Below are 12165 nucleotides of genomic sequence, written 5' to 3'. Positions count from 1 at the left end.
ATATAAAGAACACCTTATAAAGAAAAGTAGGATCACTACTGCTTAAAGAGAACTTACTTTGAGCAAGACAGAATATCTCAAGAATTTTCATGTATTAATTCTTTTATTCCTCCTGACTAGGGTTAGGGTTAGGGTTATAGTTAGGGTTATGAGCTAGGTGTTAGTACGGTCCCCATTTTACAAGTGAGAGGACTGAAGCCAACAGAGGTAAAGTTACTTGTCTAAGGCCACACAGCCAGCGACAGAGTCAGTATTTCAACCAGGCGGTCTGGCTCTGGAGTCTGCACCTGTCATCTCTCTGTCTTCCCTTAGAGACAGTGTTGTTTGGGAGAGGACTCACTCACTGAATTAGACAAAAAAGATTCGAAGGCATTCCATGGAGGAGAAAAATGCACACTACAGACCTGGGCTAGGCGAGGAAGTCTTCTTGTGCGTTATCCTCTCAGTGTCTGCTGTGGGCGGGGCAGAGGCGGCAGGCAGGGGTGGGTAGGGAATCTCTCCAGGTAGAGGAGCAGCTCTTCCCAGACCCCTGGACTCAGCACCGTGCCCTGCATGTTGGTAACTCAAAGTGGACCAAAGCAGCAGGCAGCAGGGAGGGCAAGGCGACCCACAGGTGATGTAGCAGCCCGGCATCCATCCTCCCTCGCCCAGCACAGCACCTCCACGTTCTTGGGGGGGGACCATCCTCCCCACTCCTACTTCCTCTAGATCGGGTGGGGCTGACCACACAGCCCCAGGTTCCCATGGGCTGGACCAGTTGGAATCACAGGCACTGGCTCAGAGATGGACAGGCTTCAGCCAATAAAAGGGAGTCCTGGAGACTCTGGGCGGACATTGCTATCACACCTGGAAAGCCTTCTTGGAACAGAGCCAGAGCGATGGAGGAACACAAATTTTGGTGATGTTATCTAAGCACCTGGACCCAGCTTGTGGCACGCTCCATCTCCCAAAGAAGCCACACCGTCTCCCATCCCATCTGCTTTCATGCCATGTGACCTTCCCGCTCTCCACCAAGACTCAGGCCAATTTCTCCACCTGCCCTCTGGCTGATTTGACCAAGCGGAGTCAACAGAAGTGGCCATGGCCAAGTTCCAGGTGCAGCTGTTAACGGCCTGGGAGCTTCAGCTTTCTGCCTCTTGGAGCTCAAAGCCAACATGGAACAAGTCCAGACTCTGCTGGTGGAGAAAGAAACCATGTAGAGGAGCTGGAGGTGCCAGAGATGTGAGTGAAGAAAAGAAAGTGGTCTTGGATATCCACCTCAGGGGCACCTTCAGAGGACCCAGTCCTGGCCGCCACGGCTGCAGCTGCGTGAGAGCCCTGGCAACCCCCAGGACCATGAGAGGTGATGCTAAATTGTGTTGCACTTGCTAAGTTTGGGAGTGCTTGTTACGCAGCAGTCGATAACCAGAACACAGTCTTTACCTGGATCCACTCAATAAATCCCCGAAGCATAGCTGAGTTGCATTTCTGCTGCTTACAACATTTCAGCTGAAGTTTGACAATCCACAGAGGAGTCCCCTTCCTGACCCCAAAGTCCCACCAAAGGCCACCACAAGGATGTGCACATGGCTCTCTCCTTCCTTCCTGACCACTACTGTGGGTGGCTGATTCGGGGGAGGATGCTGGAGAAGCGGCTGCAGGGTGAGAGGGGGAGCAAGGAGACTCTCCATCCTTTCCCGTTTCCAAGAGGACTTGGCTCAAGACAGAGGTGGCCCTAGGCCTGTGAGAGACACACGTCCACCTACAGTGCAATGGCATGAGAGGACATGAGCTTATCCACACATGTCGACTGTGACAACCAGCTGAAAGCAAGTTTCCATGAGAACCACCCAGAGCCAGCAGAGCAGGCTCAAGAATGTTCTGGAGTGGTGGAGTGATGCTGAGAGCATCCAAACCAACGCCATCCCAACAGGCACATGAAAAGATGCTCAACATCGCTAATCATCAGAGAAACGCAAATCAAAACCACCATGAGGTGTCACCTCACACCGGTCAGAATGGCCACCATTAAAAAGTCCACAAATAACAAATGCTGGCGAGAGTGTGGAGAGGAGGGAACCCTCCCACACTGTTGGTGGGAATGCAAATTGGTGCAGTCATTATGGAGAACAGTATAGAGGTCCCTCAAAAAACTAAAAAATAGTGTCCTATGACCCAGCCATCCCACTCCTGGGCATATATCCAGAGAAAACTCTAATTCAAAAAGATACATGTGGGCTTCCCTGGTGGCACAGTGGTTAAGAATCCGCCTGCCAATGCAGGGGACATGGGTTCGAGCCCAGGTCCGGGAAGATCCCACATGCTGCGGAGCAACTAAGCCCATGCGCCACAACTACTGAGCCTGCGCTCTAGAGCCCGCGAGCCACAACTACTGAAGCCCACGTGCCTAGAGCCCGTGCTCTGCAACAAGAGAAGCCACTGCAACGAGAAGCCTGCGCACCACACGAAGAGTCTCTCACCACAACTAGAGAAAGCCCGCGAGCAGCAACAAAGACCTAACGCAGACAAAAATAAATAAAATAAAATAAATTTAAAAAAAGATACATGTACCCCAATGTTCATAGCAGCATTATTTACAATAGCCAAGATATGGAAACAACCTAAGTGTCCATCAACAGATGAATGGATAAAGAAGATGTGGTACATGTATACAATGGAATACGGCTGAGCTATAAAAAAGAATGAAATAATGCCATTTGCAGCAATATGGATGCAACTAGAGATTATCGTACTAAGTGAAGTAAGTCAGACAGAGAAAGACCGTATGATACCACTTATATGTGGAATCTAAACTATGACACAAATGAACCTATCTATGAAACAGAAACAGACTCACAGACCTAGAGAACAGACGTGTGGTCGCCGAAGGGAAGGGTGGGTGGCGGGGGGATGGAGTGGGAGTCTGGGATGAGCAGATGCAAACTGGTATATATAGAATGGATAAACAACAAGGTCCTACTGTAGAGCACAGGGAACTCTATTCAATATCCTGTGATAAACCATCATGGAAAAGAATACCAGAAAGAAGGTACACATATGTATACCTGAATCACTTTGCTGTACAGCAGAAACTAACACAACATTGTAAATCAACTATACTTCAATAAAAAATTTTTTTGATATTAAAGCCAATAAAACTTAAAAAAAAACAACAAGGCCATCAATTTCCCTCTCGGGCTGTGGTTTCACCTCAGATAACACCTGACGCGGGAAGCTTGGGATGCTGTAACGGAACCTCACAGACTGGGTGGGTTAAACAACAGCTATTTCTGACAGTTCTGGAAGCTGGGAGGCTGTGATCATGTTGCCAGCAAAGCCCTCCTGCTGGTTTTATCCTCACGTGGCCTCCCTTGGTACGTGCACACAGAGAGAGCCCGTGTTTCCTCCTCTGCTTATAAGGGCCTTAACCCCTCACCCTCGTGACCTCATTGAATCCTAACCACCTCCCAGAGGCCCACCTCCAAATACTATCATAGGGATAAGATTTCAACACATGAATTTGGGGAGCGCACATTCAGTTCATAGCAGCACCCTCATTCATTCAACGAACATTTAATCAGTGGCTGATATACGTCAGACACTATGAGGGAGGGTCTGGAGGCAGAAAAATGAGCAGACCCCGGGGTCCCTGGGCTCCTGGACTTACTACCGTGTGGGCAGGGAGAGACCGACGTGAACAGTCACGCGGGAGTCCCCCCAGTGACGGGTGTGAGGAGCTCAGGGAGGAGAGACAAGGACGACAAGCATCGGAGCAGGGCGCCATCTACCCTGGAGGCTGAGAGAGGCTTCCTGAAGGTCGCTTTGCCTGAGATCTGAAGGGAACGGGTGTGACTCGGACAAGGGAAGGCACAGGACGAAGGACCGTGGAACGTTTAAGGAGCAGAGACCTCATATCAGTCTTGCGACAAGATGTGGCCAGGAGGGTAAGAGAGAAGCAGGTGAGGCTGGTGAGGCAGATGTGGCCAGGAGAGACTTGGGTCTGAGAGCTGCGGTTAGGAGGGAAATCTGAGACGGTACCTCCGTGTTAGTTTCCTACAAATCACCGCATAAGTTCTATGCCTGGTAACAACGTGATTCCCTCTCAGGGCTCTGGAGGTAGAAGTCTCGCTTGAGCTCAAATCAGGAGGCGAGCAGGGCTGCGTCCCCTTGGGAAGCTGCGGAGGAGAATTTGTTCCCACCCTCTTCCAGCTTCTAGAGGCGCCCACGTTCCTGGGCTCCCGGCCCCTCCCCCAACTTCAAAGCCATCCTCACATCTCTCTTTGACTCTGCCCCTCTGCCCCTTCCCTTTGTAAGGACGCCTGTGATGACCCCGGGCCCACAAAGGAGATCAGGACATTCCCCACCTCAAGTTGCCTGACGTAATCACTCAGCTTCACCCACTGCTAAATGGGTTAAGGGTACGTTGGGTTGCTTTGTATTATTTTTTACAACTGACTGCGTGTTCATTGACAATTATCTCAAAATAAAAAGGATTTCATAAAAGTAAAAAAAAAAAAAGAAAAGAAAAGCGATTCTGCTCGGTTGGGAAGGCCTTTAATCTGATCTGGCTGGTTCAACATCTAATTTTATTACGGCGTATCTCAGGCATGGAAGTTGGATGTTCTCCCAGGTTTTGGTCGAGAGAGGCTCCAGAACTGGGGCTGTGGTTTCTTTATTAAGAATAGAGGATGTCAAGGGAATCAACCAACTGTAGGATTCTAAGTGCGTTTTCTGTGCGGTGTGGCCAAGAAGGAGGAGGAAAGAAGCAAGTGTGCAGGGTTCTGGTGGCAGAGCATCTCTACGGAGTGACCACCTGCCGAGTGCTTCCAAAAGAGCACAGGCTGGGAGAGAGGGATGGGGAGATTTGGGCTTCCTGGCTAAGCTGAGAAAAGACCCAGACACCTAGGTAGCAGTCCACCAGCAAGGTTCTGCCGTAGATGCCTAACTCTGATTTTCTAAGACCCTGAGGTGTGATCCCTACCTCTGCATTTCAGCAGAGTACAGGTAGATATGAGGATTTTCACCTACATCTTTCTAAGAGTTGACAATTCCACCCCCTCTGGTGTCGGACACTTTCTCCAAGAAAATTTTAGCATCCAGGCGTGCTTTCACATAACATGAATCACGTGAGTCCCTTCTCGATGGTCTTCCAGCTCTTCTGATTGTGACAAGGAGAAAGTCCATTCGTACGTAAGTAACAACTGCTAATCCCCATTTTAACACAGAAACGCCACATCTCAAATTTAGAGCCTCTGGTGGGCCATGGTACCCACGTAGAATTCAACAGTATAGGTATCTTCTACTTATGGGAACCAAGATTGGTTTTCAGTTCTTGAGGGTGATATAAAGTTTCCTTTTCAATTGAATCAAAGTAAGTAAAACGTAAAGAAAAGGTATAAGTATTATAGTTCAGGCGCTATGTGTATATGGTTAAAAAAAATCATGAAAACAATTTAAAAGTGAATGAAATTTAAGAATCACTAGTCTCAAAAACATTCTAGCATGACTGGAAATTTAGATAATTACATCATTCAACCTCAACCTATTAAAGTAAATAACCCGCTCTTGGCATTCTTCTTTGGCATAAACACATCCTGCCTCACTGCCTGGATAGTCGACGTTACAAAAGTTGAGTTAAGGGGATGACATGCCATTTTTTTTTGTCCACCTTAGGACTGTGAGAATAGAATTACATCTGGCTGTGTAAGTTTCCTCGGTACAAATTTCAAGTGATCTACTCTCATCCATTCTCAACATTGTGGAGACCCAGCTGCCAAAAAACCACAAAGAGAATGGTTCACAAGATTCTCTTATTCATCCTAGACACACAGAACAATTGAGGAGCAAAGTGTGAGGCTACATATGGTCCAGTGAATACGAGAGACCTTACTCTTAGAGTAGAAACATTACAAGGTATCAACTCCATGGACCAGTGTTGTCTTCCCTAATAATATCAGATTTTTACTTGACAAAGAGAAGCTGTGACGATGGTGACACTTCCACACTGTATCCTTAGATTTTTTTCCAGCTCCATGATTACAAGATAAGGAAGTAACGATCAAATACGGTGGGAGAAATGATACAGCAAAGAGCACACTTTTGAGAGAAAAAGAGCTGAAGGTCATAGTGGCGGGGAAATCTGGATAACAGTAGAGACACCGGGTGAAAGATAAGGAGTTCCACCTTCAGCCATAGTTGAGTTTGCAGTGGTAGGAGAACATGTGATATATGAAATGCAGAGAGAAAGATGATAGAGACCCAAAGGGGCAGTGTTTCTCAGACTTTAGTGTACACGACAGAGGCCGTAAACTCAAAAGCCCATCTCGCCAGGAGGACTGACTCTGTAAGACGGCCAGCGTGTTTCTCGAAGGCGGTTCAGGCTGTATCTTTCAACACGCAGACACACCTTCTCAGATCAAACACTGCATATATCAAATACTACTCATGTCTACCCTTCTTGCCCCCCAAGAAGGCTCTGCTTAATTTCTTCTAGAAATGCCTGGTGCTGTAGGACTCTCTTTCACACTAACCATTTCTCTTCTCATTATTATGAGACCAACAGGTGAGTGGCAGCTGCCCTTCAGTCTCAGCAAGCAGGGAACTGAGAACGCTGGGGACTCAGGAAATCTGGAGACCACTGGACCATTCCAAAGGAAACAGTCAGTAACCAGTGGGCAGGGAACACTGTCGGATTTTCTGATTTTTTTAAGAGAAGTCAGAAGTATAGACTTTTTCATGAAATTTTCTCTTATATAGGAATTAGATATTAATTTAAAAAAAAAAAACATTTAAAGCACCGTGAGAGAGGCTCTGTTTCTGCAAACAGTGAGCCAGGCTATTTGGACCCACCCATCCTGTCGAGAACAATTTAGAAAGCTGATTAAAATATAAAATATGTGAGAATCGACATAATGCCAGCAAACAAAACACATCTGTGGGACGGAGTCAGCCTTGGCCAGTTCTGTGATTCGGTCCATGAGAATCACCTGGAGGTCCTGGCTAAGACTACAGATTCCCAGGCCTCACCCATGGAGATTTTGATTCAGTGGGTTCTGGGCTGGAGCCTGAGAACTTCCATTTTTAACAATCTCTGCAATAGACTCTTCTGCTGATGGTCTGGAAACAACACTTTGAGATACTCTGCACTAAATCACCATGTGGCTCTAGGCTGTCTTGTGCCCCCTCTGGGCCTCGGTTTCCCCCTCTGCGAAACGGGCATACTGAATGAATACTTCTCTCTGAGGCTCCATCAGGCTTTCCAACAGCCCCATAACCCCCAGTCATCGGAGGGAGACAGAAGTTGGATCCATGCCCAGCCTGTATCCAGCAGACCATTCTGGAAATTACCGTCCTGAAACTCAAATCTGCAAATATTTTAGCATTTTGTTGACAGCTTTTTAAATTTAGTAACCTAATGCAAAGGGCAAAAAAGTCCTATTGGAGTTGAGAAGAAGGGAATGTGGACTGTGAGGTTTCCCAGCTGCTGCTGCGGAGCTGTAGCAGGCTTCCTGGTGTTTATAAGCAGGGGAAGCTCTAACGCACGAGAGGAAAAGCAAAGGGCACATTTCCAGAGGGAGGAAAGGTAGAGCTAATGAGTAAAGCAGAGAGAATGTCTTTCCTGCGGGGAGCCAAGGTGATTTAGAGTTGAACTCAAATTAGAGATAATTACTCAAGATGGAATTTAATCCAATAACAGAAATAAGTTTCTAAAGGTCCAAGGAGTGCAAAAATGGGACAGGCCCCTTTAGGAATGGAGAAGGACCCATCGAGGGTGATATTCAAATGACAGCCCATCAGACATTTGCTGGGGAAGCATTCAAAAGAATTTAACATCAAAAAGACAGTTAGACTAGACGTATCTGTTCAAGCGACATGGATCAAACATCTACGACGCTGACACCCGTCCCTGAAAATACAGCAGTGACCGAGACAGAGTCCCTGCCTTCACAGAGCTAAAGGCCAAAGAAGGAAGACAGACAATGAGCAGGTCATCCCCACTGGTGCACGGGCTGGAGGGAAAACATTCAGGGAGATGTGAGAACACAGACGGAGGAGCGCGGCTGGTCTGGGACGCATCCCTGCAAAAGTAACACTCGAGCCGAGCTCTCACGGTCTACAGGGGAATGAAACAAGACGCTGGAACATTTCAGGAAGAGTCCCTTCCCACGTTGAGTTTCCCCGGTTGTGTGTTTGCTAGTCGTGGGAGCTGGCAGTGACACACCTCGGTATTTACGGAACATAGACTGTGTTTCCTTCGGTTAATGTTCAAATAGCCTTTTTCTCTCAAAAGTTCCTCCTGCATTTGCACCCAGCACCCATGAGAAAACTTGCCCAGGAGACACCATTTGCCAAAAGGCAGGCCTCACGTTCAGCTCAGAGAAACAAGGGAAGCTGGCTGAGCCGGTGGAGAGAAGCCCTAGGGTGAGCAGGTGTGGGTTCGAGAGCTTGGAGTGAGTAGCCTGGCGGAGGAATACGATTCCACGTTCTACCTGAGAACTCGGAGAGGGACAGCTAAACTGCTCAGATGTTTCCTCCTTTTTTGAAAAGCTCTAAACCTCAATCCTGTCTCCTAAAACATGCTTTAAAAAGAAGAAAATCAGCCAAAACTATGAACAGAGGCCACAAGAGAATTGGGAAATCACAAATATGGAAACAGTCGACCTGCCAGACTGGGATGGGGAGCGTTTCTCTCTTTATTGAAATGTTGGGGGAATTCTGTGGCGGTCCAGTGGTTATGACTCGGCACTTTCACTGCTGGGGCCCGGGTTCGATCCCTGGTCAGGGAACTAAGACCCCACAAGCTGTGCAGTGAGGCCAATATATATATATGTATAAAACCCATTATTATTATAACAACCTTATCTATATATAAGTTTCGTTATGAGAATAATGGGACATACATTTGTGCCCACCATCACCTCCAGAAAAACACGTGGAGGACGCTAGATCAATGTATCTGAAAAGGCTGATCCAATGTTGCCTACGTTTCAATCACTCACATTTTCATCTTATCTGAACAGCACCTAGATTATTATTATGAAACACCGTTCTTTAAGTCAACCCGCTCAAAGCTTACTGCTTACTGAAGCCTCATCCTAAATAATATCTATGAAAGCTATCTTAAGCTTCTGACGAGCTATCTTAAAATAAAAACATAACCATTAATTGTTTAATCGCTCCAAGTGCACCCGAAATCATCTCACCTACTTCACATGCTACGTGGACTTTGATTTGGAAAATGCCGGACAGACCTTCGCTGTCCTCCTTAAACCCAGAAATACAAGCTATTTGAGGCCCCAGGGAAACCCACCAGAGCAAAGGATGTGCTCAGTAAAACGGGGAGATGCATGCAGTGGTCCTTAGGATGGCACCCATGCCCGGTGGCCCTGTCTGAAGACCACCCCAAGGGAGGAGGATGGAGGAATACCCAACCTCCCTCTGCATTCCCATTAAGCCCCCCAGCAGCACGGTCTCTGGGGGCCGAGGCTGACTTGAGGCTCCCTGGCTTCCCTGGATATCTGCCATTCTCTAGAGAAAGTGGCCACCCGAAAAACACCTTAAAAGGCTCCAGTTAACATGACACAGGAAAAGCTGTCAACAGGGTGGGAGGTGAAGCCAAAGTTCACAGCTCTCTCTACCACCTGAGCTCTCGTCTGTCTCGTTTTATTTTTTGAGGATGAAATGAATTAATACATGTAATGGGATTAGAACACTGAATGATTAGCAGTTGTGGGTCATTGTTATGATCAGTCCAGCCATGTCAGCCCCTGTCACAGGGTCACATACAAGCGAGCAGATTGGGTGAGTTCCAAGATCCTGGTGACAGGAGGGAAGTTTGGAGCCACCCAAACCTGACCCCAAGGGCCTCTCAGTGCTGGACCAACTACGTGCCAGTCTTCAGAGCAACCCCATGAGCAAGGTACTTTGATTGACCCGTTTTACAGATAAGGAACTTGGACTCAGAGGTTAGATGGTTACCCAAGGTCACCGCAGAAAGCATTAGAACAGGAACTGGAACCCAGGCCACCTGGCCTCAGAGCCCATGCCGTTAACGTGCTCTGTGCCCCACCGGCCCAATGATCAAAGGGTCAGACGTCTGTGATGAACCAAAGGGCAATGTCCATCACAAAGGGGGCCGTTCCATTCAGCCCCACCCAATTAGAATGGGCCGGCGGCTGGGAGGGCTGGATTTCTCAAGAGAAATTGGAAATTCATATTTTTATGTGAAATCTTCCTATTTTTCAACATTGGCAACTAATTAAAAGTTTTTAACTCCGTGATTTTGCAAAACGAAATGCAGCCACAGGCCAGAGTCAGCTCGGAGGCCTCTTAATTTATGACCGCAGAGTTCAGGTAAAACCTCCCAATAGTTCTGATTTGCAATAGCTGGGCTGCCCCACTGGTCCCATCATAGTCAGCCTTCAAAGGCTGGTCATCTGTGATCGTCCCAGCCACTGGAATTCCCGGGACCTTCCATCCCACACGGGTCAATTCCAGTTGGTAGCTGAGGCCGTAGAGACACCTGTCCTCCGGGAGAGGCCGTTCCCTACAGACCCAGAGAGAGACCAGGCAGAGACCCCGCCCCCCCCTCACAGCCTTCCTGACCGAGGCAGGACACGGCAGGGCTGAGGCAGGCGTGCTTGCCTTCTTGCTTCTCTTAGCCCTCGTAGCTGAGGCGGGGCTGTTTTAAATTTAGAGGAATAAACAAGGCTGCTGTGTTTATAGGGCTGTTTGAATTCAGGAACAGCTTGAACTGTGGATTAGTAAACCTGGCGTGGTTTGGGACCTCGAAACCCTTTCTCAAAACTCTGGGTTCTGCGAAGTCCAAAACGTTTCCTTCCACATGTTATCACCTTGTTAAGCTTTTGTTTACTTTTACTGGAATGTAACCCATTATGGCCCAGAGCCAAGAACAATGAATTCATCACAGGGCGGTTTTGATAAGGCCTTGGATGTCCAAAAAGCCTTAGGGCTTTCAAATTGGCTTGCATTAAACTTTCTTCTTTCCTAGAAAGAAAATGTTTTATTTCCTTAGGATAATGGAACTTGGAAACTGGGAGCTGATTTGAATGGCAGAGAACAATTTCCCAGAAAGTTCTGAAATGTGGCTCAGATGTCCATTGTCAGACACTCAGACACTGGAGAGCAAGTTTACTTTTCATAGAAGAAGAAGAAGCAAAAAAAAAGAAGGAATAGGTTCCTAACTTCTCTTTTGCATCTATGTGTTTCGTCCATGTGCATTATTTTAACCACAGACCAGCAACCTCTTGCTGGGACATCTCTCTCCTCTGCTCCCTCCAATCTTGATGGATATAAAAGGAGCAAACCCATGGGACAAGCCTTAAAAGGCTCGCCCCGCCCAGATCCATCGCCAACATCCTGGAGCCAGAAATAACGTTCTGTGAGCCACACCATCAATTTACTTCCCGCAAACTCCATGGCCCCATCCAAACTCCAGTGTGACATCACTGTGTCTGCTTTTTATGGAGGGTTCTTTTTTGTTTCTTGGGTTTTTTGGTGGTTGTTGTGTGTTTGATTTTGCTTTACAAGATTAAATATTTTGCTCTCGCACCTTCATGAGACATGAGACGGTGTTTTAATTCCATCTCCAGGACCCGTCTCTCATTAGAATTCTAGGTGTCTGCTTCCCTATCCCTCCCCTCCCCTCCCCTCAAAGCCGTATGTGACATTTGCACGCCTCCTGCCACCGAACTTCGCCTTCACATCTGCCATGGCCCAGAGCAACAGATGGTACCTGGCAATGAAATGAACTTAAAAAAAAAAAGAAGAAGAAGAAAAAGAAAAAGAATGGAGCTCATCACTCACCCTCAGGGCCGCACTGTGCTGGATTACTGATGCAGGAAGTTTTGTACCTTCCGTAATAGAGAAATGTGACTCCTTTTTCCTCCTTGAGGTAAATGCCTTTGTTGACCTTTCCTTCTACAATATCTAAGTGAGAAGAATGGCAACACTGTAGGTTAACGATCGCATGAGATGCAACGTCCAGAGATGTGTCAGGCTTACAAACAACTTACGTCTAAGTATACTGTGTTAATTTATATTTATAATTAAATATTTCGAACATTATATATTATTATATAATACTAACAGTAGTTAACGTTTCATAATTAAGAACTAAATCACAAATAATATACATTTGTGTCAATATTAAATATTAAGTATTCT

At 47.0% G+C, this 12165-nt stretch overlaps 1 protein-coding gene across 2 annotated transcripts in view; it reads right to left on the bottom strand.

The window, feature by feature from the left end:
• Window positions 1–12165, bottom strand: part of ADGRD1 (adhesion G protein-coupled receptor D1) — a 139752-nt gene that overhangs the window by 115629 nt on the left and 11958 nt on the right. For both annotated transcript variants that reach the window (XM_065889968.1, XM_065889969.1), the window contains one exon: window positions 11806–11928. In XM_065889968.1, coding sequence (XP_065746040.1) covers window positions 11806–11928 — 123 coding nt within the window. The remainder of the gene's footprint in view (window positions 1–11805; window positions 11929–12165) is intronic.

This window comes from Phocoena phocoena, chromosome 13 (genome assembly GCF_963924675.1).
Source record: "Phocoena phocoena chromosome 13, mPhoPho1.1, whole genome shotgun sequence".
Taxonomy (NCBI): Eukaryota; Metazoa; Chordata; class Mammalia; order Artiodactyla; family Phocoenidae; genus Phocoena; species Phocoena phocoena.
Note: the sequence above shows the minus strand (reverse complement) of the source record. Positions and strands in the feature narration are given on the sequence as shown.